The sequence below is a fragment of the Lagenorhynchus albirostris genome, chromosome 4, assembly GCF_949774975.1.
Source record: "Lagenorhynchus albirostris chromosome 4, mLagAlb1.1, whole genome shotgun sequence".
In the NCBI taxonomy this organism is placed as follows: domain Eukaryota; kingdom Metazoa; phylum Chordata; class Mammalia; order Artiodactyla; family Delphinidae; genus Lagenorhynchus; species Lagenorhynchus albirostris.
Genome location: NC_083098.1, coordinates 14,333,551 through 14,360,973, shown reverse-complemented (window position 1 = coordinate 14,360,973; position 27,423 = coordinate 14,333,551). Strand labels below are relative to the sequence as shown.

The following is a 27,423-nucleotide window of genomic DNA, read 5'->3' as shown; positions in this document are numbered from 1 at the left end:
GGTCACCTGTAGGAATCCCCAAACGTGGTCCCAGACAGGTGGTGCTTGTACCCGGGTGCATTCACATTGCTGCGGCCGCCCCGGTGCAGGCCTGGCCCGAGTGGTCTGAAGAGGCGCAGGGCGCAGGGGCTCTGAAGGTGAGTTCCATGCTGTTCTCCAACTTCACCGACTGTTGGTTGGTAGAGTGCAACAGAATTTTACCAATGGAAACACGTATTTGAATTTACCTTCCAGGAGAGTTTCTGGGAAGAACTTTGCTGTTATTATTTAAACTATAATCGTATAAACCTTAAAACATCTACATTATTTGTTTTATTTTGGCAAAATTAAAGCATCTTTTGAAAAAAAAAAAAAAAAGGCAATCCCAACATACAGGGCTTTCTTAGAAAGCAACATGCATCATATCTTGAACAAGTTACCCAAACAGTTTCTCCCTCCTACAAACAGACACGATGAATCCGTGTTTCTGGGAACTTCTCTTTGTCCAAGCTGCTCCCTGAGAGGTGAGGCTAAACTTACTGGGAAGCAGGACGATGTTCACGGCTTGTACTGTGGATGCTTCTGGAACATCTTTTGCTCTGCCCACAGACAGAAGAGTAGCTACTGGCTTTCTCCAGAGATGCTTATTTTTGCCCTCAATTCAGAGTTTAATGTCCTGGGACTCTGACATTTTGGCAAGTGTTTTCTTAACCCGCAGTGCTGTCAGTCTGGAAGCAGGATTGTGAGCCCAGCATTCTGTCATGAGTTTCCCCATCTGCCTTAGACACTGCGGGAAGGAAAAGGAAAAGGAGTTAGAGAAATGTATTATCTGTAAGGCTGGCACTTGGGATTGGCGTTTAGTTTTGGGTTTCTGAAGTTTGAATATATATTTTTAAAGATACTCTTAAAACCATGTAGGCGTAAAATTCCATAAAATTTCTTCTCTCATCATGCAAAGCTTAAATGATGAAAACAGATTTTCATGGCTTCCTTGTGATAGGAGCAAGCAGGTGGTTTTGCTGATCGTACAAGAGCGCCTCTGAAGTCAGATTAAACACATACAAAAATACCCAGGGAGTCTGTGTTCCACTGCACACTCCCAGAGTGTTTCTAACACCCGGTGAGCTCAAATCTTTTATCTAATTCCATACTATTCAAACAAACATGGTTATTCCTAAATCACAGCTGTCTGCTATAATAATAGCATCACACTGTACCATTTAACAAGATTAATGACCTGTGCACAGCCTCACTACAACTTTCTCCTGTGTTCTCCTGTGGTACATCAATTATTGGCCTTCCTGTTGAAAAGCACAATTTCACTTCATTAGAAATCCTCAGTGAAGGGATTTTGAGTAATACCAATGCCCATAACCACCTTCAAAATAATATAAATTCCAGCATTTCATAAAGCTTTCTGCACAGCTCACTGGAAAACATATGTATTATTTAGCATTTCAGTAACTGGCCACAAAACCAATGAACCAAAGGTTATTTTGAAATGCATTTAACAGTGAAGAACTCATTTATAAACAGTGTTCTGTCCACTTGTCTGCACTGACTTTGGTACATTTTTGGGGGGGATGCTTCAAACTCCTCTCTGAATGTTCCTGGACAGGTTTAGAGGCTCAGAGGGCAGGTGGGGCAGGAAAGGCAAGGCTGGCCGGCTCACTCCTTCCTCTGGGCAGCTCCTTGTTAGATCTGGTTAGGTTTCACCAGGACGGGCTCAGAGCCAGGCCAAATGTGGATTTTTCCCACAGCATTGCGTCATCCTTATTGACGGAGATCCACAGCACAGTCGGGCAGCTCGACTAGGTCAACTTGCACCACTTCTGTGTATAGAAAACCGAATTCTTCAGATGCCCTACTTTTCTCTCATCAAAACGGGAGAATGCTGTACGTGAGTTTGTCATGGAGAAAATTCACGATGCTTTACAAACACACGTGCAGTTATTTAACGGCCTTTATGCAAGTGTCAGGACATCACCAACACATGAAATAACGTTACCGATTATGCAGGCTAAATGCTGACCCATTCAATGTATTTTGGAAGTGGCAAAATCAAAGAGGAGAGAGGAACAGATAATTTAACACACTGCGCTTAGCTCCATATAAATTACTGCCATGAGGCACCCTTACCATCACAGCAAAGAAAAAGAATTCCTGTGATAAATATTTGGAATTTTGGCAAAAGGAGAAAAGTCTGTTTTGACACTGGTCACAACCACATGGTGACCTACAGCCTCACCTCATCACTGCTCCACCGGTTGGGGAAGGAGGGACGCAGCTTCTTGATACACACGATCTCTCTCATGTCCTCATAAGAGGGATCGCTGGGCACTAGATCATGATAGGGAAGCTGATATTCTTCCACTATACCTGAAAATATGGTTTCATTAACGTTATTATTTTCTGTGAAGAGGAAATAAAAGTCTCACAAATAAACTATTCTCTAGGGAAAGTTCTATCGGTACCAAAGACAAGTTCAGGTTGAAAAACAGCAAAAACAAAAGCAAAACCAGCACCAACCTTGAAAACAATGTGCCCGAACGATACGATCTAAGTTTTAAAAGTGAAAAGAAAGCATAATGAAACATATTATATGCCTTCAAGCCTTTTTTCTAACTTCCAAAAGCTAAGTAAACAAGCATCTCAAGTGTACTTCTGATTTTATAAAGGCTCTTGTACCGTGCACCAACGTTTTAAAATCTATATTAAATCTCGTTGCGAATTTGCCAGACACACCCCAAATGCATACTGCACAATATGTAACTATTTCTACTACTGCAGCATACGTTTATGAACCTCATAATAAATTTGCCAGTGTATCCTACTTGAACAAAATGTCAGATTTACATTTTTTCTGCTTAATCATAAGAATGCATTTTTGCACATTTAAAATTTAGAAAACTATACACACCTAAAAATATTAACCATGATTTTTAGGTACAATGACTGTCTGATTTTTCTTCTTTAAATGTCCTGCATCTATCTGAACTGTCTACAAGAAATATATCACTATTAGAAAAAAAAATATGTAGTGTTGAAAGAACGGTTAAGAAATACAAAAGAATGTCATCTTTAAGGAAAGGTACTTATCGTGCTAAATTCTATCCCATTTCATTTCCCTAGTATCTTATTTCTACCTTTTTTCCTCTTGTCCTTTAAAATAGCAGGCTGCCTGTGTCTTCTTTCTGACATTATTTGAGGAACTCCTCACAGTAATTATAAGCAGCCTCTGTCCTCAGAGGATGCTGCTCTGAACAGTCTTTCCAGAGAACCATTTCTCCCTATCCTAAATCATCTTTTATGGAAATTTCATTGCTTTTTATCTGAACAAGATGATACTGTGGTGCTCCAAAGACAATGGTGCTTCAAGGACAAAGGACAACCCTGCCTGAAAAAGTTTCAGCGTTACACCCCCTACCAGACTCTTAATCGCCCTCCCCACTATGTTGCCATGGTTACGAAATTCCTGAGCCCACCTGGGTGACGCCCACCTGGGCAACAGGACCTGTCCCAAATAAGAAAAGGCATATGCCCTGTCCCACTCCCACCCTATAGAAGGAAGGTACATGTGTCTCTACCAGTCAGTAAATGACATTTTCACCTCGGACCATTCCTTTGTTTTCTGGCTATAAAAACTGATCAATAGCACATGTTCAGGCTCGACTCTCCCAGACTACTAGGAAGTCTGCCCGCTGTTCTGGCAGCGACCCTTCCCGCTAATAAATTCTATCTTCTTTACATTCTGCCTTGTGTCTGGAAATTCTTTTCCAACCTGCGTGTGGACCACGACAGCCACCACCAGGTCGGAAGATAATACACTACATCATAAAATTCACTGAGGGTTTACTTTAAAAAAAATCTGGAGCCTGTATTATGTCCTTTCTTGTAAACTCAAACCCATTTATAATCATAAAGGACTAGAAGGTTCGACAGTTTTTTCAGACCATTCCAACTCACCATTTATTCTGTCCCCTGCTGAGATCACAGAGCATAATTATATGTATTATCTATGTTACTATTTCCTTCCACTGTGTGTCATCTCTACAGAAGATCATGAAAGCACAAGGTCTAATGGATAGGAGATGCTCACTTCATTCCCGTTCTTCCTCCTTTTCTAATTCTCAAGGCAATGGCTCAGGAAACATCTTGAGAGAAAGGATGATGTCAATCTAATTTATCTCAAATTTCCCTCAGTGCCTAATGCTGGTGCCATTATCTGGATGGACTAATGCATGGATGGTGGGGTAGGTGCATATATGAAAACAGATATAGAGCCAACCACATAAAATTATCAACTGATCTAAGTCCGTCTTTGAACTCTAGGCCTTACTCCTTTCTCCTTATCATGCAATTAAGTTATCAAAATTTCCCATGTCTGCTGCCTTTGTGTTTGAAACTTCAAAACTTTCTTTTGCTTCCAAAGTTTGAAAGGCCTACAGCTGGATGTGTCTATTCACCCAAAAGTACCTGGACTAGAAAGATGAGCCCCCAAACTTGCAATATCTTCATAAAGGAAAGTGTTAGAGAATAGAATGTGTGTGCTTTGCCTGCCTGGAAGAGAAAAGAAACTCATTTATTGCGAGTCTACTATCTACCAGGCATGGAGGTAGGCATGTTATATAATTTATCTTATTAAATTCTCACAAACACATTTATGAGATAGCATTATTATACACACTCTACAGATGAGGAAAGTTGGCTTCGAAGGATTAAGTAACTTGCCCAAGGCCATACAGTTGCTATGAGGTAGAGCTGGGAATCTCTGACAAATATACATCAATCTCATACACTTTATTTAGTACCAAAGGTAACATTTTAGTACCTCTTGAACCTCCACAGGCAAAGACAGCCCTAGCAAGGCAATTAATATCCTGCTGTTTACGTAAGGCTGGCTTTTTTTTTAAGCAGAGAATCATTTCTCCTTTATTCCGGTCCTCCTCCGGTTTTCAAATATAGGCCTCCTGTAGCCCTATTCGCTTTAGATGTTTAGGAAAACATAATTAGAAAAGTAATCTTGTACTTTACTACTCCTTTAACTTCTATAAACCTGTCAATAAAATAAGTGTAGGCATATTATTCAAAAATAGGCTCATTTATTCTTAATAAAGCATGAGATCATAATTATGATGGGAGATTTATAGAATATCTGGTTAGGAAAATTTTCCTACATACATTAACTTTCCTTTTGGACTAAAGACTTCTCTTACTTTAGAGGGAATGTGTTCTATTTAAGAGGCACAGAATTCCCAGAGTGATTAGAAGGCACGACATCATTGAAGATGATCTTTCTACAAAAGTGTGAACGCCTGTTGATTTACTGTTTCTCCTTCCTATTTAAATATTAATCTAAATTAAGTTAAGTCTCTACCAACCAAAATGAAAATTCAAAATAATAGCTAACACGTATTGAGTGCTAGTTATACGCCAGGCAGTTTTTATTCTTTCTACAATCATTGAAACCTCACAACCATCTGAGGTAGATCCAATAATTCACCTCTTTCTGACAATAAAAAAACGGAAGCAGAAAAATTTAGTAACCTGTCACAGGTTCACAGATAATAGATGGCAGGTCCAAGAAAAAGAATCCCCTACTAGTTAAGGGCATGCTGCACTTTCTCACTCTTGGACAAGCTCAACTAGCCGTCACGAGGAAAGGCAGCAGTGTCAAGGTTTCTGAACGAGCACAATCGTGAGTAGAGGCATAAACAGGGTGCTTGATACTGAAGAGCCTGCAACTCAGCCCCTCCCCTACTCAAAAACAGATCATGCGGCAGTAAGCAAAATACTACAAGCAACAATGTTACCTCTGAATATTTAAGAATGTCTTCTTAGTCTTACTAGGGAATCCTTACGTTTGTAGAAAAGTTATCATGAACAATCATGATACTCTTATGCTTGAACTTCCTTTTGATACAAACTGATGCTTTCAAACTGCTTCATGAGGAAGTATTACAGAAAGTCAAGAAGTAGAGGGGTTCCACAATGGGTGCCCCGCCCTACATTTCTGTGTCTCCCTTCATCTGTGCACAGGAAGCCACAGGGAAAGCGTCACCGATGTTGGGGGTGGAGCCAGGAGGTTGGTAGGAAGAAGCTGGAAGGGGCAGGAGAGGGGGGTCTGACTTGACGGAGCAACTGCTGGAGGAAGAGCTCAAGAGAGAAAGGAGAAAACACATATGGTGGAAGGGGGTGCTCTCTGAAAAGGCAAGAGGAAGCTCTGGAAGGGACTCATCAGTAGCTGGCGAAGGGAAGGAGGCAGTCAAAGATAATTCTAAGAGGTTAAATATCGTTTCCTGGGAGGACTGAGACTGCGTCAACAGAAATAAAGGGGAAAATCAAATCAAACCTGATTCTGTAAACAAGACAACTCTGATTTCTGATCAGAAAGAAAGGGTTTGTAGCAGCTCCAACAGTATCGCTGTCACTTACCTCCTGATACACATCTCCTAGCAACCTCCCACAGGATGAGTCCAAAACTGTACATGTCCGCCATGATGTAAGACTGAAAGTGATTTCTATTCAAGCTCTCATCCAACACTTCTGGAGGCATATAGCGTTTGGTGCCAACTCGAGTGTTGGGTGGTATGTCAACTTCATTCGTATCACTAAGGAAGAAGTAAAGCAAAGCACCATAAGCACTGAAGAGGACCAACAAATGACAATCAAGGTGATTCCTGACCCAGGGCTTTAATGAAAGGTGGGAAAGGATATCCTTCCAGGGTTCCTTAAAAAATATTTCCTGCCAAAAGTTAAATATTCACAGGTAAAAACTCAATGTAGATGATGTTCAATCAGAATGAAGCTGCCACATATAGGACAGCATTGCCACTAGATCAAGTGTAAGCTCTAAGATATTGCTAAATATCTAGAAAATACCATCCTTCCCTTCATATTTTAGTCGCTTTGCTCTTAAAATTGGCAGGTACACATGCCAATTTGGTTTGAGACAGTATTTCTCAAGCCAAGTGTTGGGAGGCTTTTATAGCTACAAACAAGTAAAAAGGGATGGGAGGAGAGGACCAACGAAGATTTGCAAATGTTTTATTTTGATAAGCAGAGACCTACAAAAGAGCTTTCTACTATCACTATTATTTCATAAACCGAATAACATGTATTTTTAATAACAAAAGGAAGTCATTGAATATAATATCTTTAGTTTTAAGAAAATTTCACAACATGATCCATTCGTTATTATTCCCCACAGATGGGGAAGAAATTCCTGATGGAAGGACATCGATCTAGAGGCTGGTACACGGGAACCACGGCCTCGGTGCCGCGAGCTGGAGCCGGAGCTACGAACCCATGTTGCAAAGCTGCTAAACTATGATGACTCGAGGGGCGGACCATTAAATGAGAGGATGCGTGTGACATCGCTGCCAGTGCAGCACCGAGCACACATCCCAAGTCTAACAAGTCCCACAGCTCAACAGAAACTACTGGGACTGAGGGGTGATGAGCCCCCATTTAGACGGATGATGAAACTATGAGACAGAAAAGGTCTTGTACAAAAACTCACAATTAAACTGAAGTTTGTGGAAAATCTTGGATAAACCTTCCTCTCTCCCGATTCCCAAGAAAGAGTTTTTCTTTTTCTTTTCATCACACTCCACTGACTCTCAAGCATTTACATGTTCTTTTTCCTCAACGTGGAAAACAGTTGCATAAGTCAGATATCACATTTATCATGCTGTGTCACAGACAACTGCAAACTTAGCAAAACACTAGTGGCTTTTGGGGAAAAAAACCTCTGGGCCTGATCTTATCGCCTCAATCTCTGTCTTCTAAAACTCTGTATATCTCAACACTATTTACATTTACTAACACTTATAGGGCTTCATTCTTACGACCCTTTAAAATTCACTTCCAGCTAAAATCCTTAAGCTAAAGCTATTTCATCAGACGTGTCACTAGGATACTCATTAGGCCCCTTGGGATCTTCTCAAAGCAACAACTCTCAAGGAGCCTCTTTTCCTAAAATAAAAGTTAAGGTGGAAATTGTTTAAAATGAAAAAAAACTAACGAGCTGGTACTCCTTACCATCTGTGAACGTAGGTCTTAGTGCTCTGGGCTCTTTTCTGAGACTAGAACGAGTTTAAAACGTGAATCATAGTATTTACCAGCAGGATACAATAGAAAAATGTCACCTGTGTACCTAAATAGTACATAGTAAGGAAGGAACGTTGAGCAGAGAAGAGGCTTAATGATAACCATTAGATTTAAAAGATGCCACAAAGGCTCCATCTTCAATTATAAAGCAATTTCTCTCCTCTTCTACCCACTGACACCTCTTATGTGAACACACAGTGGATATTTCATTAATATGTTATATGTGTGTGTTATAATTTATAATTTTGAATCATTAGAGAAAGACAGTGCTGGGATTGGATAGAGGATTCTGGGTTCTATGCAGAGAAACGAACATGGGGGTTTGCAGATGGAAAGAAGATGGTAAGGGGCCTAAATTACATTCCAGAACATGTCCTGGGAAGGGAAACCAGAAACAGTCCTAGCATGGGCCCTACAGGGGCGCATTTAAGCCAAAGACATACTCTGACCACGGGCGATAAAGATTTTAGGCAATTCCTTTCCATTCTTACACTTAGGTCCTTAATGTTTTATTTGGATTTGGGAAGCCAGGAAGGGCTGATGGAATTCGTGACATGGAGACATCTATTGGAAAACTAAGAGGTAACTGGTATTCTATGATAATGGAATTAAGATTTGTGATGGGCAGACTATACACAGTTCTCTAAACTCTCATTCCCTCAAACACTGAAAAAACATATAGTCAAGGATGTGGCTTGCCCATCAAAGGCCCCCAAACCAGTCCCTTACACAGGCCACGTGTGCTCGGCACAGCTGTACCTCTTCAACCTTCCTCCCCCCATCCTAGGGGTTCCCCCACTAGTATCTGAATAAACATCTCCCCTGGGAGTCTCTGAGTAAATATCTTCCCCTAGAAGAATCTGAATAAATATTCTCCCTTGTAGTATCTCAATAAATATCCATCTTCCACCCTAAGACAGTAAACTCCTCTGAGCTCTGAATAACTGTCATAATCATTTGTTATGTCCCTAAAGAGCACAGCCCCCTTTGTCTCCACTCACAGTGTGCCTTGCACATGGCAGATAAAGAATATACTTTAAACGGAAGAAGGAAAAGGCCTTTTTATAGTAAACTTCACTGTGGGTGATTTAAAGAGATACGTAAAAATCTCTGTAGACCATAAAAGGAGACATTACAGGTATACAGGAAGATAAACTGAATTTTGTTAAGCAAATTAATTTTGTAACAGGTGACTATTAACCTAACGGCACACGCCTTTAGCACTATATTTAAAGAACAAACATACTAACTATAAGTAATTCCCATCTGACATGACAAAGTATCAGATCCTCCAAGATACACAGCTCTGTCCCTTCTTCCCTTGGGAGGGTTTCTCTACTTGAAAGTAATTATACTGTATTTCTCTCCCAGGTCTTCAGTCACATCATCTTACCCGTCCTCAAATAAGGGCAGAGAAAAATGGAACTTGTATTAATCTTCAAGACCAAAAAGAGAAATTAAAGTGATTTAACACTCGGGCAGCAAGAGTAAAAGAAGAAAAAGAGACGGACAGTGCAGAGCCTTGAGGCTAGGTACGGAGTCACTGAAGGAAAGGGCCAAGCAGAAGGGAGGAAGAAGAAAAGGCCAGGTTGCCTTCAGCTTTCCCTGCCTTCCTTTTCCATGGAGGCCGGGAGGGCTGAGAGCCGATGTTGGCAAGAAAAGATGGATACAGCACAAGGGGGCAGAGTCGGAGAAGAACTCCGAACCCACAACATAATTCCATGTGCCGCAGTGGCTACACGTACACATATGTGTGTAAATTGTCAAATCACATACCGGAAATATAAATGCCAACCGGGATACTGGTTACTTCTGGGTGGAAAAGGGAGGATAAAACAGGGAGGAGAGTACAAAAGGGTTCTTTAACACTGGATTTTTTAAAAAAAAAAAGACCAGACAAAAATAAGGCCAATTGTTAATATCATTCTTAAATTATTACATGAGTGACTCATTATTTTTTATATTATCTGTATGTTTAAAATATATTATAAATAAAAAGAACAGCAGGATGAGGACCAAGAAAAGTATACATGTCAAGGATTAAGGCACAGGTTAGAGGCACAAGGCTCTGAAGATCAAAAGTCCTCTAAATAAACTGGACAAAAGTACAGAAAAGATACATTTCTACCATCAAAATGAGGGTGCTGCATTCACTGTAGAGGAAACACGATCTCTCTTCTCCTTTCCCATAGAGAAGGGATGGAAATATTTGCACAAAAGGGTCATGATTAAAGAACTGGGTTTAGAGAATTACAGGGGCACTGTTACCCAATCATGTTTTTACAACTAATACTTCTACTAGATCCAACAAGGCTTTTGTCCCTGTTAATGTGAGTACCACTAAGATACAGATTTAAGTGGAACTGGAAGAAAATAAAAGTAAGATTTGAATAAAATAAGTTAAGATATGTAGAGTAAATTCCTCTCCAGGAAAAAACCCTGTGCTAGAATCATACTTTAATGGGTACTTTTCTTATGAACTTTAGAGACAGCAGAGCTGGGACAGGATAAAATAAAAATACCTAAAAACAGTCAGAGACCTTCAAGATGGCAGAAGAGTAAGACGTGAAGATCACCTTCCTCCCCACAAATACATCAGAAATACATCTACACGTGGAACAACTCCTACAGAACACCTACTGAACGCTGGCAGAAGACCTCAGACCTCCCAAAAGGCAAGAAACCCCCCACGTACCTGGGTAGGGCAAAAGAAAAAAGAAAAAACAGAGACAAAAGGATAGGGACAGGACCTGCACCAGTGGGAGGAAGCCGTGAAGGAGGAAAGGTTTCCACACACTAGGAGCCCCTTCGCGGGCGGAGACTGCGGGTGGCGGAGGGGGAAGCTTCAGAGCCGCGGAGGAGAGCACAGCAACAGGGGTGCGGAGGGCAAAACGGAGAGATTCCCGCACAGAGGATCGGCGCCGACCGGCACTCGCCAGCCGGAGAGGCTTGTCTGCTCACCCGCCGGGGCGGGCGGGGCTGGGAGCTGAGGCTCAGGCTTCGGTCTGAGCGCAGGGAGAGGACTGGGGTTGGCGTGAACACAGCCTGCAGGGGGTTAGTGCGCCACGGCTAGCCGGGAGGGAGTCCGGGGAAATGTCTGGACATGCCGAAGAGGCAAGAGACTTTTTCTTGCCTCTTTGTTTCCTAGTGCGTGAGGAGAGGGGATTAAGAGCGCTGCTTAAAGGAGCTCCAGAGACGGGCGCGAGCCGCGGCTAAAAGCACGGATTCCAGAGACGGGCATGAGACGCTAAGGCTGCTGCTGCCGCCACCAAGAAGCCTGTGTGCGAGCACAGGTCACTATCCACACCCCCCTTCAGGGGAGCCTGTGCAGCCCGTCACTGCCAGGGTCCCAGGATCCAGGGAAAACTTCCCCAGGAGAACGCACGGCCTGAGTGAGCCAGAGCCCCCGAATCAGCGGCTCCTTTAACCCTGTCCTGTCTGAGCGAAGAACAGATGCCCTCCGGCGACCTACACGCAGAGGTGGGGCCAAATCCAAAGCTGAGCCCCCGGGAGCTGTGCGAACAAAGAAGAGAAAGGGAAATCTCTCCCAGCAGCCTCAGCAGCAGCGGATTAAAGCTCCACAGTCAACTTGATGTACCTGCATCTGTGGAACACCTGAATAGACAACGAATCATCCCAAAATTGAGGCAGTGAACTTAGGGAGCAACGATATTTTTTTTTTCCTTTTTCTCTATTTGTGAGTATGTGTATGCTTCTGTGTGTGATTTTGTCTGTATAGCTTTGCTTTTACCATTTGCCCTAAGGTTCTGTCTGTCTGCTTTCTTTTTTTAGTATAGTTTTTAGCGCTTGTTATCATAGATGGATTTGTTTTTTGGTTTGGTTGCTCTTTTCTTTATTTTATAATTACTTATAAATATTTAAAAATTTTTTATTTTTTAATAACTTTATTTTATTTTATTTTTCTTTCTTTTTCTCTCCCTTTTCTTCTGAGCCATGTGTCTGACAGGGTCTTTGTGCTCTGACCAGGTGTCAGCCCTGTGCCTCTGAGGTGGGAGACCCAAGTTCAGGATATTGGTCCACCAGAGACCTCCCAGCTCCACGTAATATCAAACAGCAAGAGCTCTCCCAGACATCTCCATCTCAGTGCTAAGACCCAGCTCCACTCAAAGACCAGCAAGCTCCAGTGCTGGACACCCTATGCCAAACAACTAGCAAGACAGGAACACAACCCACCCATTAGCAGGGAGGCTTCATAAAATCATAATAAGGTCACAGACACCCCAAAACACACAACCGGATGTGGTCCTGCCCATCAGAAAGACAAGATCCAGATTCACCCACCAGAACAGAGGCACTACACACCTCCACCAGGAAGCCTGCATAACCCACTGAACCAACCTTAGCCACTGGGGGCAGACACCAAAAACAACGGGAACTACGAACTTGCAGGCTGTGAAAAGGAGACCCCAAACACAGTAAGTTAAGCAAAATGAGAAGACAGAAAAACACACAGCAGATGAAGGAGCAAGGTAAAAACCCACCAGACCAAACAAATGAAGAGCAAATAGGCAGTCTACCTGAAAAAGAATTCAGAATATTAATAGTAAAGATGATCCAAAATCGTGGAAACACAGTGGAGAAAATACAAGAAGCATTTAACAAGGACCTAGAAGAACTGAAGAGCAAACAAACAATGATGAACAACACAATAAATGAAATTAAAAATTCTCTAGAAAGAATCAATAGCAGAATAACTGAGGCAGAAGAACCGATAAGAGACCTGGAAGATAAAATACTGGAAATAACTACTGCAGAGCAGAATAAAGAAAAAAGAATGAAAAGAATGAAGACAGTCTCAGAGACCTCTGGGACAACATTAAACACACCAATATTCGAATTATAGGGGTCCCAGAAGAAGAAGAGAAAAAGAAAGGGACTGAGAAAATATTTGAAGAGATTACAGTTCAAAACTTTCCTAATATGGGAAAGGAAATAGTTAATCAAGTCCAGGAAGCACAGAGACTCCCATACAGGATAAATCCAAGGAGAAACAGGCCAAGACACATATTAATCAAACTATCAAAAATTAAATACAAAGAAAAAGTATTAAAATCAGCAAGCGAAAAACAACAAATAATATACAAGGAAATCCCCATAAGGTTAAAAGCTGATCTTTCAGAAGAAACTCTGCAAGCCAGAAGGGAGTGGCAGAACATATTTAAAGTGATAAAAGGCAAAAACCTACAACCAAGATTACTCTACCCAGCAAGGATCTCATTCAGATTTGATGGAGAAATTAAACCTTTACAGAGAAGCGAAAGCTAAAAGAATTCAGCACCACCAAACAAGCTTTACAACAAATGCTAAAGGAACTACTCTAGGCAGGAAACACAAGAGAAGGAAAAGACCTACAATAACAAAGCAAACAATTAAGAATATGGTAATAAGAAAATACATATAGAAAATTACCTTAAATGTAAATGGATTAAATGCTCCAACCAAAAGAAACAGACTGGCTGAATGGATACAAAAACGAGACCCATACATATGCTGCCTACAAGAGACCCACTTCAGACCTAGGGACACATACAGACTGAAAGTGAGGGGATGGAAAAAGACATTCCGTGCAAATGGAAATCAAAAGAAAGCTGGGGCTTCACTGGTGGCGCAGTGATTGGGGGTCCGCCTGCCGATGCAAGGGATGTGGGTCCGTGCCCTGGTCCAGGAGGATCCCACATGCCGCGGAGCGGCTGGGCCCGTGGGCCATGGCCGCTGAACCTGCGCGTCTGGAACCTGTGCTCCTCAGCGGGAGGGGCTGCAACAGTGGGAGGCCCGCGTATCACAAAAAAGAAATACAAGAAAGTTGAAGTAGCAATTCTCCTATCACACAAAATAGACTTTAAAACAAAGAGTATTACAAGAGACAAAGAAGGACACTACATAAGGATCAAGGGATCAATCCAAAAGAAAATGTAAAAATTGTAAATATTTGTGCACCCAACATAGTAGCACCTCAATACATAAGGCAAATGCTAACAGCCATAAAAGGGGAAATTGAGAGTAACACAATCATAGTAGGGGACTTTAACACCCCACTTTCACCAATGGACAGATCATCCAAACTGAAAATAAATAAGGAAATACAAGATTTAAATGACACATTAAACAAGATGGACTTAATTTATATTTATAGGGCATTCCATCCATAAACAGAATACACTCTCTTCTCAAGTGCTCATGGAACATTCTCCAGGATAGATCATATCTTGGGTCACAAATCAAGCCTCGGTAAATTTAAGAAAGTTGAGATCGTATCAAGTATCTTTTCCGACCACAATGCTATGAGGCTAGGTATATCAACTACAGGAAAAAAATCTGTAAAAAGTACAAGCACATGGAGACTAAACAATACACTACTTAATAACAAAGAGATCACTGAAGCAATCAAAGAGGATATCAAAAAATACCTAGAAACAAATGACAATGAAAACACGATGACCCCAAACCTATGGGATGCAGCAAAAGCAGTTCTAAGAGGGAAGTTTATAGTAATACAATCCTACCTCAAGGAACAAGAAAAATCTCAAATAAAAAACCTAACCTTACACATAAAGCCATTACAGAAAGAACAACAAAAAACCCCCAAAGTTAGCAAAGGAAAGAAATCATAAAGATCAGATCAGCAATAAATGAAAAAGAAATGAATGAAATGATAGCAAAGATCAATAAAACTAAGAGCTGCTTCTTTGAGAAGATAAACAAAATTGATAAACCATTAGCTGGACTCATCAAGAAAAAAAGGGAGAAGACTCAAATCAATAGAATTAGAAATGAAAAAGGAGAAGTAACAACTGACACTGCAGAAATACAAAGGATCATGAGAGATTACTACAAGCAACTATATACCAATAAAATGGACAACCTGGAAGAAATGGACAAATTCATAGAAAAGCACAACCTTCCAAGACTGAACCAGGAAGAAATAGAAAATATAAATAGACCAACCACAAGAAATGAAACTGAGACTGTGATTAAAAATCTTGCAACAAACAAAAGTGCAGGACCAGATGCCTTCACAGGTGAATTCTATCAAACATTTAGAGAAGCGTTAACACCTATCCTTCTCAAACTCTTCCAAAATATAGCAGAGGGAGGAACACTTCCAAACTCCTTCAACAAGGCCACCATCACCCTGATAGCAAAACCAAAGATGTCACAAAAGAAAGAAAACTACATGCCAATATCACTGATGAACATAGATGCAAAAATCCTCAACTAAATACTAGCAAACAGAATCCAACAGCACATTTAAAGGATCATACACCATGATCAAGTGGGGTTTATCCCAGGAATGCAAGAATTCTTCAATATATGCAAATCAATCAATGTGATACACCATATTAACAAACTGAAGGAGAAAAACTATATGATCATCTCAAGAGATGCAGAAAAAGCTTTTGACAAAATTCAACACCCATTTATGAAAAAAACCCTCCAGAAAGTAGGCACAGAGGGAACTTACCTCAACATACTAAAAGCCATATATGACAAACACATAGCCAGCATCGTTCTCAATGGTGAAAAACTGAAACCATTTCCACTAAGATCAGGAACAAGACAAGGTTGCCCACTTTCACCACTATTATTCAACACAGTTTTGGAACTTTTAGCCACAGCAATCAGAGAACAAAAAGAAATAAAAGGAATCTAAATCGGAAAAGAAGAAGTAAAGCTGTCACTGTTTGCAGATGAAATGATACTATATATAGAGAATCTTAAAGAAGCTACCAGAAAACTACTAGAGCTAATCAAAGAATTTGGTTATGTAGCAGGATTCAAAATTAATGCACAGAAATCTCTTGCATTCCTATACACTAATGATGAAAAATGAAAGAGAAATTAAGGAAACACTCCCATTTACCATTGCAACAAAAAGAATAAAATACCTAAGAATAAACCTACCTGAGGAGACAAAAGACCTGTAAGCAGAGAACTGTAAGACACTGATGAAAGAAATTAAAGATTATACAAACAAATGGAGAGATATACCATGTTCTTGGATTGGAAGAATCAACATTGTGAAATAGACTATACTACCCAAAGCAATCTACAAATTCAGTGCAATGTGTATCAAACTACCAATGGCAATTTTCACAGAAGTAGAACAAAAAATTTCACAATTTGTATGGAAACACAAAAGACCCCGAATAGCCAAAGCAGTCTTGAGGGAAAAAAACGGAGCTGGAGGAATCAGGCTCCCTGACTTCAGACTATACTACAAAGCTACAGTAATCAAGACAGTATGGTACTGGCACAAAAACAGAAATATAGATCGATGGAACAGGACAGAAAGACCAGAGATAAACCCATGCACATATGGTCACCTTATTTTTGATAAAGGAGGCAAGAATATATAATGGAGAAAAGATAGTCTCTTCAATAAATGGTGCTGGGAAAACTGGACAGCTACATGTAAAAGAATGAAATTAGAACACTCCCTAATATCATACACAAAAATAAACTCAAAATGGATTAAAGACTTAAATGTAAGGCCAGACACCATAAAACTCTTAGAGGAAAACATAGGCAGAACACTTCCTGACATAAATCACAGCAAGATCCTTTTTGACCCACCTCCTAGAGAAGTGGAAATAAAAACAAAAATGAACAAATGGGACCTAATGAAACTTAAAAGCTTTTGCACAGCAAAGGAAAACATAAACAAGACGAAAAGACAACCCTCGGAATGGGAGAAAATATTTGCAAATGAAGCAACTGACAAAGGATTAATCTGCAAAATTTTACAAGCAGCTCATGCAGCTCAATATCAAAAAAACAAACAACCCAATCCAAGTACGGGCAGAAGACCTAAACAGACATTTATCCAAAGAAGATATACAGATTGCCAACAAACACATGAAAGAATGCTCAACATCACACATCATTAGAGAAATGCAAATGAAAACTACAATGAGGTATCACCTCACACTGGTCAGAATGGCCATCATCAAAAAATCTACAAACAGTAAATGCTGGAGAGGGTGTGGAGAAAAGGGAACCCTCTTGCACTGTTGGTGGGAATGTAAATTGATACAGCCACTATGGAGAATATGGAGGTTGCTTAAAAAACTACAAATAGAACTACCATATGACCCAGCAATCCTACTACTGGGCATATACCCTGAGAAAACCATAATCAAAAAGAGTCATGTACTAAAATGTTCATTGCAGCTCTACTTACAATAGCCAGGACATGGAAGCAACCTAAGTGTCCTCGACATATGAATGGATAAAGAAGATGTGGCAAATATATACAACGGACTATTACTCAGTGATAAAAAGAAACGAAATTGAGTTATTTGTAGTGAGGTGGATGGACCTAGAGTCTGTCATACAGAGTGAAGTAAGTCAGAAAGAGAAAAACAAATACTGCATGCTAACACATATATATGGAATAAAAAAAAAATAGGGTTCTGATGAACCTAGGGGCCGTACAGGAATAAATACGCAGACGTAGAGAATGCACTTGAGGACACGGGGAGGGGGAAGGGTAAGCTGGGACGGAGTGAGAGAGTGGCATGGACTTATATACACTACCAAATGTAAAATAGATAGCTAGTGGAGGCAGCCGCATAGCACACGGAGATCAGCTCGGTGCTTTGTGACCACTTAGAGGGGTGGGATATGGAGGGTGGGAGGGAGATGCAAGAGGGAGAAGCCATAGGGATATATGTATATGTGCAGCTGATTCACTTTGTTATACAGCAGAAACTAACACAGCATTGTAAAGCAATTATACGCCTATAAAGATGTAAATAAATAAATAAATGAATAAATAGAGGGAAGTAAGGAAAGGAGGGAGGGAGGGAGGGAGGAAGGAAAGATGGGTAACTTGGGAGGTTGGGGGTAAGGGGCAAGCCACCTGGAGAGAAGAGGCCCAGGGTTATGACAAGACACTAAGGTCCTATAGGAAAAAAAAAAAGGGAAAAATGTTCTGGTAGTGTGAATTTTAATAACTAAATTTCATGCAATACCCTACAACACACCCCAGTAAAGATGTGTTCAATCTTGAGCTGACAGTGTTTGCGGAAGAAAAGAATCAGCAGCTGCATCATGTAGAAAAGGTACAACATGTATCAGAGATGTAAGGCTGACGTGACAAAGAGGCAAACAAGCTCCTTAGGATCCACAGATGTGCTGTGAATGACACTGAGTTCCCTGCTGCACTAGGGAGGAATAGGGACAATAAGGCCTAATTTTATTTGAATCTCAAAACCTAGGGTGCCCTCAGCTGGGGTTCCATAAAGAGGCATGACAACCAAGTTCCTATTTCTGACCAACGTCACTTGACTGACAGTGGCAGGATATAAAAAAAAAGCCAGCATGGTGAAGGAAGAGGTCCACACTGATGACAAAGGGCCCCCTACACGGATGCACACTGTGAGTGGCTCCTCTCACCTGGAGCCACCAAGTAAGTGAGGGATCCTAAGGCAACGGCTCCAAATGGGGAAGTAAAGCAAAGATGACTTTGATACTGTGTGTGTGTGTGTGTGTGTGTGTGAGAGAGAGAGAGAGAGAGGGAGAGAGGGAGGGAGGGAGGGAGAGAGAGAGAGAGAGAGAGAGAGAGAGAGAGAGAGAGAGAGAGAGAGAGAGAAGAGAGAGAAAGAGAGAGAAAGAGAGAAAAGAAAAAGATACGAAACTAAGATTTTCCTCTTCTCTTCTGAAGGTGCAAGGGAGGGGCATACTAAGGAGAAGACAGCAGAAGAAATGCACGCTACTGGAGATGTCACTTTGTCACTGACACCGTTTAAAACTTTGCACATAGCGATAATGTTAATTGGTTTTATTGTCTAAAACTTACTGCTCGTACGCAGGCGGCTGCCTGTAGTGTCCCCCCCTTGGTCCAGCACTGGTGTCTACAGTGGTGTGTGCACTGCAGGCATTAGCATAACTGAGAGAAAGAATCAAAGAGCTCCCGTGGGTGCAGAAGGCTGAAAGTGGGGCCTCCCACCAGGATCCTGAGGGGACCGGAGAATGAATCTGAGCGCCCATACAACCCGGTGGAGCAGGGTGTGCCCTACACTCTTGACTATCATGTGCTGGAAGAAGGGCAGGAGGAAGATTATTATTTTGGTGGCAGGAAGTAAAGGGGATATTTAAAAATACAGTATTTATCTTAACCTGACTTTAAATATTTTTACACTAATTAAGCTTCTAATTATAAATCCATAGCAGGAATTCTTGCAAGAAGTGTTACGTAGAGGAAAAAGCCACAGCATGTGTCAGCACGGTGCACACTCCCCGTGTCCCATCAACTGAAGGGGGAGTTTCATGGAGTCACAGGCAGAGCCCACTGTGGCCAGAGGCCAGCTGGGAAATCAAGCTGTTAGCTCCAGCAAGGTGGCTCTACCTCACTGAGCCTTTGGGCACGTGTGGGTGGTCTTCTGCTGGACGTTGTTGATGCCTTACACAGGGAGAGAGGGAGAGAGGGAGAAGGGAGATAAAAAGGTAATAGAGAAAGAGGAGAAGCAAACATCATACACCTTTAATAATATAAAAAGCTTTTTTAAAAATATGAACTGAACTTTAAAGAACAATGAAAAAAGGGCACGAGGGGGCTTCCCTGGTGGCGCAGTGGTTGAGAGTCCGCCTGCCGATGCAGGGGACACGGGTTCGTGCCCTGGGCCGGGAGCATCCCACATGCCGCGGAGCGGCTGGGCCCGTGAGCCATGGCCGCTGAGCCTGCGCGTCTGGAGCCTGTGCTCTGCAACGGGAGAGGCCACAACAGTGAGAGGCCCGCGTACCGCAAAAAAAAAAAAGGGCAGGAGGCAGAAGACGTGAAGGAGGCCACTGGTTTGCTTGTGGCTCACAACTGATGTTTGAAATTAACTACACATGAAACATAACAGAGAATACTGAATTATCTCTTAGAGAGACTAAGATGACCTCCCAGAGCATGAAATATTCTCACGAGCCTTCAGAAGAAGGGGCTGTGCACATCCTTTGTGTTTCCTGAAGTACCTTGCAAACAGCCATGGAACTGATTTGCTGAACTGAGCTCCGCCCGGTCAGATGTTAACCAAGCAGGAGAGTTTTCTACAGCAATTTACAACAGAACTCATTACTCCTATGATTAAATATTGAGAAATCTCAGGGCTTCTTAGAAACAGAACGCTGACATAAAAATTCTTCCACAGAAGATAGATAAGGCGGCAGGAACCCTGACTGGGAGTGCGGACTCTGCCACTACAGCTTGGTCTATGACTTTGGCCAGTGATTTAACCACGTCACTTTTTTAAAAAAACCACCAAGTATACAAACCAGAAGCAGTGGTAAAAATAATGACATTGAAAGACTGAGGACATTCAGTACCCTCTTGTCCTCTGCACTTGGACAATTCGATAATCATCAACTGGGAGATGTGTGTTACAGCCCAGTCTTCATTGTAGGTTTTCTATTTAAAATTTAATACCTGAGAGGCCCTAAGCCAGGATTTATTTCCCCCCTAAGAAAATATATCATTCTGTCACTGAAGTACCAGAAGGGTTGCTTGAGCCTCCAGAGGGAAAAGTGAAAAGCTCTGTAAGTTCCTTCAAGGGATTTCACACGTCTTTGTTTTCTCCTCCCAAGAGAGATTTGGGGTAACGGTAATGTCTGCCACGGCATCACCCGGATTAAACTTCTGTGGGCAGGAAATGCATCAGCACTTACATCATTTACAAGAGCATGCATGAAGAAACCAATACAGCATTAAAAACAAATTAAATGAGCAGGAAATTTCTAATGCACAGGCTGCTTTCTCTGTGGCTCTCAACTTCCCTGGGAACCTCCCAGAAACGATTTAAAAGCCTGAGAGAACACTTACCACATAGAGACCAGGGTAAAGATTAAGTTCTCACAGGAAGTTCACATATGAAGTCTGAGAACTCAACACTGGGTTAGCTTTGACCCCACTTATTATAAAATGCTGTAAATATCTGTGTGAGCACATGCACCACACCCCAAAACAGGAAAGCCAGGAAAAGAGTGAAAAACCAAAGAAACGTATATAGCAAGGTTTAAAAGTGAGGCTCAAAAGATGAGAAGACCAAAGTTCTGTTGAAACATATAAAATAAAAACAGGAAAAGGACCTCAAATTATCAAATGCAACCTCCATTTAATGTAGAGGAACCTGAGGCCCAGGATTGCAACTGGTCCCACAGCTGCTCTTCAGCCATATGAGGTCTGTGCACCCAACAGGTGCAGGTATACATCAGAGGCAGTATCCTCATAGCCTTCCTCTCTTGATGAATTAGTCAATATACGCCAAATAAAACTCTGATTTATTTCTTAAAGCACTTCCTTCCACTTCCTAAATCAGGGTTTGCATGAAATTTGAGAGTTCATTTAGTTCATTCCTGTTACATTAAGCAGAACGAAGTTTCAGAAATATAACAGATACTCACTCTCCTTGTTTGTTTTGGGGTCTATAAAGAAGATGAGCTCTTAATTACTTTGATATTGCCAACATTTATTGATTCAAAACAATGCCGGAATACCTATAATGGGTAACTCACCATGTCATGTCCAATGGGAAATACGTTAATTAATGTGGCATAGATCCTGCTCTCAAGATGCCCAAGGACGAGGAGGGCAAGACGAGGCATGTACTAAAATCATCATAATATCAGGCAGACAAGGGCCAGGAAATTACTACAGGAGTAGAATAGATGATGTCATTATTCCTACCTGGGGGATGAGTAAAGTGACATAAACGCAACTCTGAGACTGGATTACATTACATGGAGAAGCAAGGGCATTCCAAGCTAGATGCTGTTCAGTCAAAAGCAAGGCAGTAGCAAACGTGGAGTATATATGGAGAAAACACAAATAGGTTCAGTTTTGCAAAAGAAGGCATACAAACTGGAGAGTCTGTGCGCTATAGAACTAGAAAGGTAGATTTAATCCGGAGCACGCTAGATCTCTGGAGCTACGGAAAAAATGCTTTTCCCCTTCATCCTATAGTCCATATGGAATCATTCATTTATCCTTTATACAAAATTCTGAAGCAAGCCCTAAGTAATGGGCACCAAGGAAAGGCACGAGGCATGTAATGTGAGAAAAACACGGTCTCTACCTCAAGGAACTTAGTCTCCACTAGGAATGACACATAAGCAGCCCATGATGACCACACAATAGTGTGAGAAATGTCATGACAGCATGCCAGGGTCACATAGAAGTGTATGAGGAACGTCACTGAAAATCAGGCTTGTAAGGGAAGAATAACAGGGGTCCCAAAGGAAGAAACCGAAGATAAGCAGTAGTTATTGAAATAGAAGAGGGGATGTTGGGTATTCAGAATAAGATAAAAGTATGTTAAAAACACTTGAAGGTGTGAGAAAGTATAAACTGTTCAGAACAGAAACTACCTTTTAACCCAAAGCCATAGGAAACTATGAAATCATGATGATGTCCAAAACTATGATTCAGGAAAATATATCTGGCAGCAGCATGTAGAAAATAATTGGAAAGCGGAAATCACTACAAAATGTTTGACTCCAGAATCTAGAAAAATGGTAGGGAGGACCCAAACTGGCCCGGTTCCAGTGAGAATACCACGGACACAGAATTCATGCGACTGAGCAAATCACAAACTTAGGGAACAAAGGAAATGCCAGGCGCCTCACATTTTAGAATGGATCGATCAAAACTGGGAACTAGGAAGGAAAAGCATCTGCAGCAGGAAATCGAGACGTGGGAAAATATTCAAGAAGCAGACAGAGAGCAGAACCCATAGAGAGAAAGGAGGAGAAGCTGGAATAAAGGTCCAACAGGAACACAGGAGGAAGAAAGGTGTGGGTACTGCGGGGAGTGCGATGACAGGAAGAAAGGCTTCTGGCGACAAAACCAACGCTGTCCCTCAGTAAAGGAGCTTCGGGAGAAAACAGAGCAGAAGCCAAATTGTGAAATATCATGAAGTACTAGACTGTGAAAGCAGATTACTCTTTGGAACTCCTGAGAAACTGAACAAGGGAGGCAAGGAGAAAGGCTGGTAATTTGAGAAGCATCATGGGAAATTTTTTTGGTAGAGGAGACTTGAAAAAGGTCAGAAAAAATAATTCAGAAGAGAGAGAATTTAATGATCTTTATTGGCAGGCAATTCACATTTCTAACTTAAATCTACAGTCTGAAGCATTTCCTCCTGCTTTGCTTTTAAAGACTGAGAACTTCCATCTGCCATCCTCTAAATGGTGAAGACCTTCATATAGTTGGGACCTATCATTTTTATCACTCCTCAGTCTTCAATTCTGGGTGAAAATACCAATCCATTAGTCCTTTCTCGTGAGTTTTATTCTTTGCCATGGCGTTTCCTTTGAACCCTCTCTATATTCTAGAGTCTTTGGGGGAAAAAAGCCATAAGAGGGTCCAACAATTTAATAAAGGCTAAGTCTAAACTGACATTTTAAAAAGGTAGGTGTATGATGATCCCTCTATTCTTGTGCTTTGCAAACTCGTTTTGTTTTCAAAGCAGAAGAACCATTTCTTCTAACTACATCATATACAAGATCCAAGGAGCTGCTATGAATAGAGCAAAGGTAAGCAAAATAGAGCCTCAACCATGGGGCTTTCCTCCCCATCCCACAGAAGCTATTGTAAAATAGTGCTGAACACTGGCAGTGTGTTGCTTATTAGTTTTTAACATTTCTCATAGAATATCTATGCAAGTTATCTTTCTTATATCATATAAAAATCACCTTCATCACTATATAATCTGGAGCTCTTTCCTGAAACCTTTCCCTACTTACAAATGTTATGCAGAATTCTGACCACACAATCCCGGACATGAGCGACCTCTTTTCTAAATAGCTTCATGACAGCTCAAACCTATGTGAACACTGTCTTGAAGTCAGGTCACTGATGAGCTTAGAAACAGTAGGACTGACCCAAATACTGTTTATCTGTTGTAAAGAAAATGTTTCTTCTTCTTCCCTCCACAGAGAAGTCAAAATTAATAAAATTTCTCCTCCACTAAATATCCTAAAAGCCCTGAGCTACAAAATGTATCATCTGTAAAAAGTGATAGAAAAGAACCGTAAAACGTATATTTGTTGTTCGCATTTGATACTAACCTAATAAATTTAACAGCCAAGCCCAGATCGGCTATACAGCAAGTTCCATTTTTCTTCACCAGGATGTTCTTACTTTTCAGATCTCGATGGGCAATTGCTGGTTTGCCTTGAGTACTAAAGATTTCGGTGTGTAAGTGACATAGGCCACTGACAGAAGAATAGGCTAACTTCAGCATCGACTTAGTATCTAGGGTGGTGGACTTCAGGTAATCATAGAGGGAACCATTTTCATGATAATCTGTGATTAGGTACAACTGGGTCCAGGACCCCGTTCCTTTGATATCTGCAGCAATGAACCCTACAAGGAAAAAAAGACAAAAAGGGTTGGTGCTATGTGTTTTCTGAATATTATCGGGATAATTATTTTTTTCAACTATCACTCTTTGTCATAGGTGTCTTTTGTTTGGCATTTCATTCAGTTTTCTGATTGTGCCTATGACAGTATTAAATCACTAATACCAATCAGAGGCCATCAAAACAGCAGGCGTGGAGAAACACTAAGAGTTTGTATCTGAAAACAGGATCCCTTTCTAATCAGCAGTTGATATTTAAATGATCTTGAGGTTAACAGTAAATAGTTCCTGGTATTACAGTTACACATAAGACACTGTTTACAAAACAGGCACACACTCCATGATTAGCTTATACTCTTTCTACTTGAATGATCCAGCTAGATCATTTCTAACTTGAGAAAATAAAAAGGAAATCAATTATCAATATAAACTCTGGACATAAATAAACCCTGCAGCTAAAATTCCCATAACTTTTCACAGCACTTAGGCAAAAATGTGCTCCTTCAATCCCTAAGAAACCTTAAGAAATTCTGGTTTTGCATTTCCCGTCCCGGAAGAAAAAGCTTTTTGAACATGTTCCATTTCCAACCCACCGTTCATTCACAGAAGTGCCTTAGTCACTCCTCCTGCGAGGTCTCCCATTAGAAGCGTATGACGTTCTTGGGCTCATGCCAAGAGGAAAATGTCTATATATTTCATAACAGGTCTACACAGATGAGTTAATATGCAGATGTTAACAGAAAAAGAGAGGAAAGCTAGGAAACCCTGAACACTGCTATACAGACTTTTACTCACCCAAAATGTTTTCATGCCTCATCAACACTGTCTGATATATTTCTGTCTCTCGGAACCAGCTGGCTTCCTCTGTGGTGAAGAACACTTTCACAGCTACCTTTTCGCCACGCCACTTTCCCATCCAAACTTCCCCATAGCGCCCTTTTCCAATCTGTTTCACCATCTGAATCTGCTTAGCTATAGTCCTCTGGACCTGTTAAATCCCAAAACACATTGTTAGTGTATTCACAGCACAACAGCTTTGTTTAATCTTTTTTTTTTTTCCTCCGGAGAAGAAATGCATGTAAAATATATTTAGCCAGTAGTTTTTCTTTACAGAGACAACTTATTTGCATTTATTTATTAATTTATGCTGTCCTCTTTTAAATGTATTTGAAATTGAATGTGGATTTTGAGTGTTTGAAGTATTGCTTCCAAATTATTAAGTATTTTATTCTACCTATTATTATTTTCACAGAGAAAAAACCTGAATGGGTTCACAGTAATTGGCAGAACACAATACTTTTCACTTCTACCACTATAGTGGGATACTAGATACTCTGAAGGGAATCATGTCACTATATGTTTGGATAAAATACAACCAAAGAAAAATGTAATGCACTGTTGGGCACACATAGAAAGAAAGGAAATCTCTGATCAGGGAGGAATGCAGGGAGGGAGGAAAAGAGGAAGGACAGAGTTAAGACCAGAGCAGGGATAGATAAGCATTCAGCAGCATATTCAAAAGCCAGGTTGCTGTCTGGACAAAGAATAATACCAGCACTGAGATCTAGAATATGAACTTTGACCCCTTTAAAATTAGAGAAACTGAACCCTGGGCTTTAGCATTAAGCCGGAACCACTGAATGGTACCAAATTTGTCCTAGGTTGGTAGCACACCATCACCATGGCTCCTGGCATAAGCAAATACAAATCCTCTCTTGAGGAAATCATTCGCAGAATACATTTCACTCCACCACTATGGTGAGATACTAGATGCTCTAAAGGAGCTCTTGCCACCATACAACTTTGATCGTGGATAAAATATAAGAAACAAAACACTGATAACACATTGTTGGGCTCACAAGGAAATAAAGGAAAGCCCCAAGGTGGGGTTGGGGGAGAAGGAGAGAAGGAAGAGAAGAAAATGGAGGGAGAGAAAGAAAGGAAAGAGAAAGAGATCTACAGAGTAAAACGCCTTAAAACAAAAGGAAACAGCCACTGCAAATGAGAGGCAGGAGAAACAATCCAAGCAGATTTAACCCCTTCAGATTACAGATACTGGAATACAAATACAAAATGCCAAGAACACTACAGGAGATGTGTGAAGAAATGAGACAGAATGAAATACAAGGAAACAGTAAGAAATTACTGAAAATTATACTTTGAGGTGGAAGAGTTGTCATAACAAGAAATGTAAAATGGAGACGTAAAACAGCCGATTAGAGCTGGGGAGAAAGTTAAACTGTGAGGGAGCTCTGAAGAATTATAGAGTGCAGCAGAGACAAAGAGAAGGAAAATAGGAGAGCTAAACGGCATAAAGGTTGTAAGTCTCTTTACACATGATCTTCATTCTACCTCTGCTTAAATGTTTTAAGAACTCCATGACTGAAGGAGCTAAGTATTGGTGACCATTTACATAATTTGGGAGACCTATATAAAGAATCTAACATAGAACTCTCATAAGACCTGGTCAGAAAATTGGAATGTACTCTTCGCAGAGACATGCTTTGCATCAAGTAAACCCAAAGTGTTTTTTCTGTATTTGCACTTTTAAGGGCCATGTAATTATACTGAGTCCACCTAGATAATCCAGAATAATCTCACTTCAAGGACAGCTGATAAGCAACCTTCGTTCCCCTTTACCATGTAAAATAACAGATTCTAGGGATTAGGACATGGACATTTTGGGGGGGGGCAGTATTCTGCCTACCACAGATGTCTATCAGCTGGGATGTGCTCTGTTTTTGCATAATGGACGATTTTATCAATTCAAGAGGTAATGCTATCCATTGCCAGAACCATTACCAGCACTAATATCAGACTGAAAGCTTTTGGGGACAAGATAAAGTCCTTTTTTCTTTTCCTGTGAAAGAAGAATTAAAAAATAAAAGCATTACTGACATGCCATTTAGCCACTCAGCCTGAAGGAAATGAGGAAGTATGTATGAAGAGCAGCCTTCCTCCCTTTAGG

General features: G+C 40.9%; 1 protein-coding gene across 3 annotated transcripts in view; it reads right to left on the bottom strand.

The window, feature by feature from the left end:
* Positions 1-294: 294 nt before the first annotated feature.
* The window catches only part of BMPR1B (bone morphogenetic protein receptor type 1B), a 424,915-nt gene continuing 397,786 nt past the window's right edge, over positions 295-27,423 (bottom strand). For all 3 annotated transcript variants that reach the window (XM_060147586.1, XM_060147587.1, XM_060147588.1), the window contains 5 exons: positions 25,251-25,443; positions 24,163-24,460; positions 6,415-6,590; positions 2,228-2,358; positions 295-766 (listed from right to left, as the gene is read on the bottom strand). In XM_060147586.1, the coding sequence (XP_060003569.1) occupies positions 641-766; positions 2,228-2,358; positions 6,415-6,590; positions 24,163-24,460; positions 25,251-25,443 (924 nt within the window). In that variant the 3' untranslated portion in view covers positions 295-640. The remainder of the gene's footprint in view (positions 767-2,227; positions 2,359-6,414; positions 6,591-24,162; positions 24,461-25,250; positions 25,444-27,423) is intronic.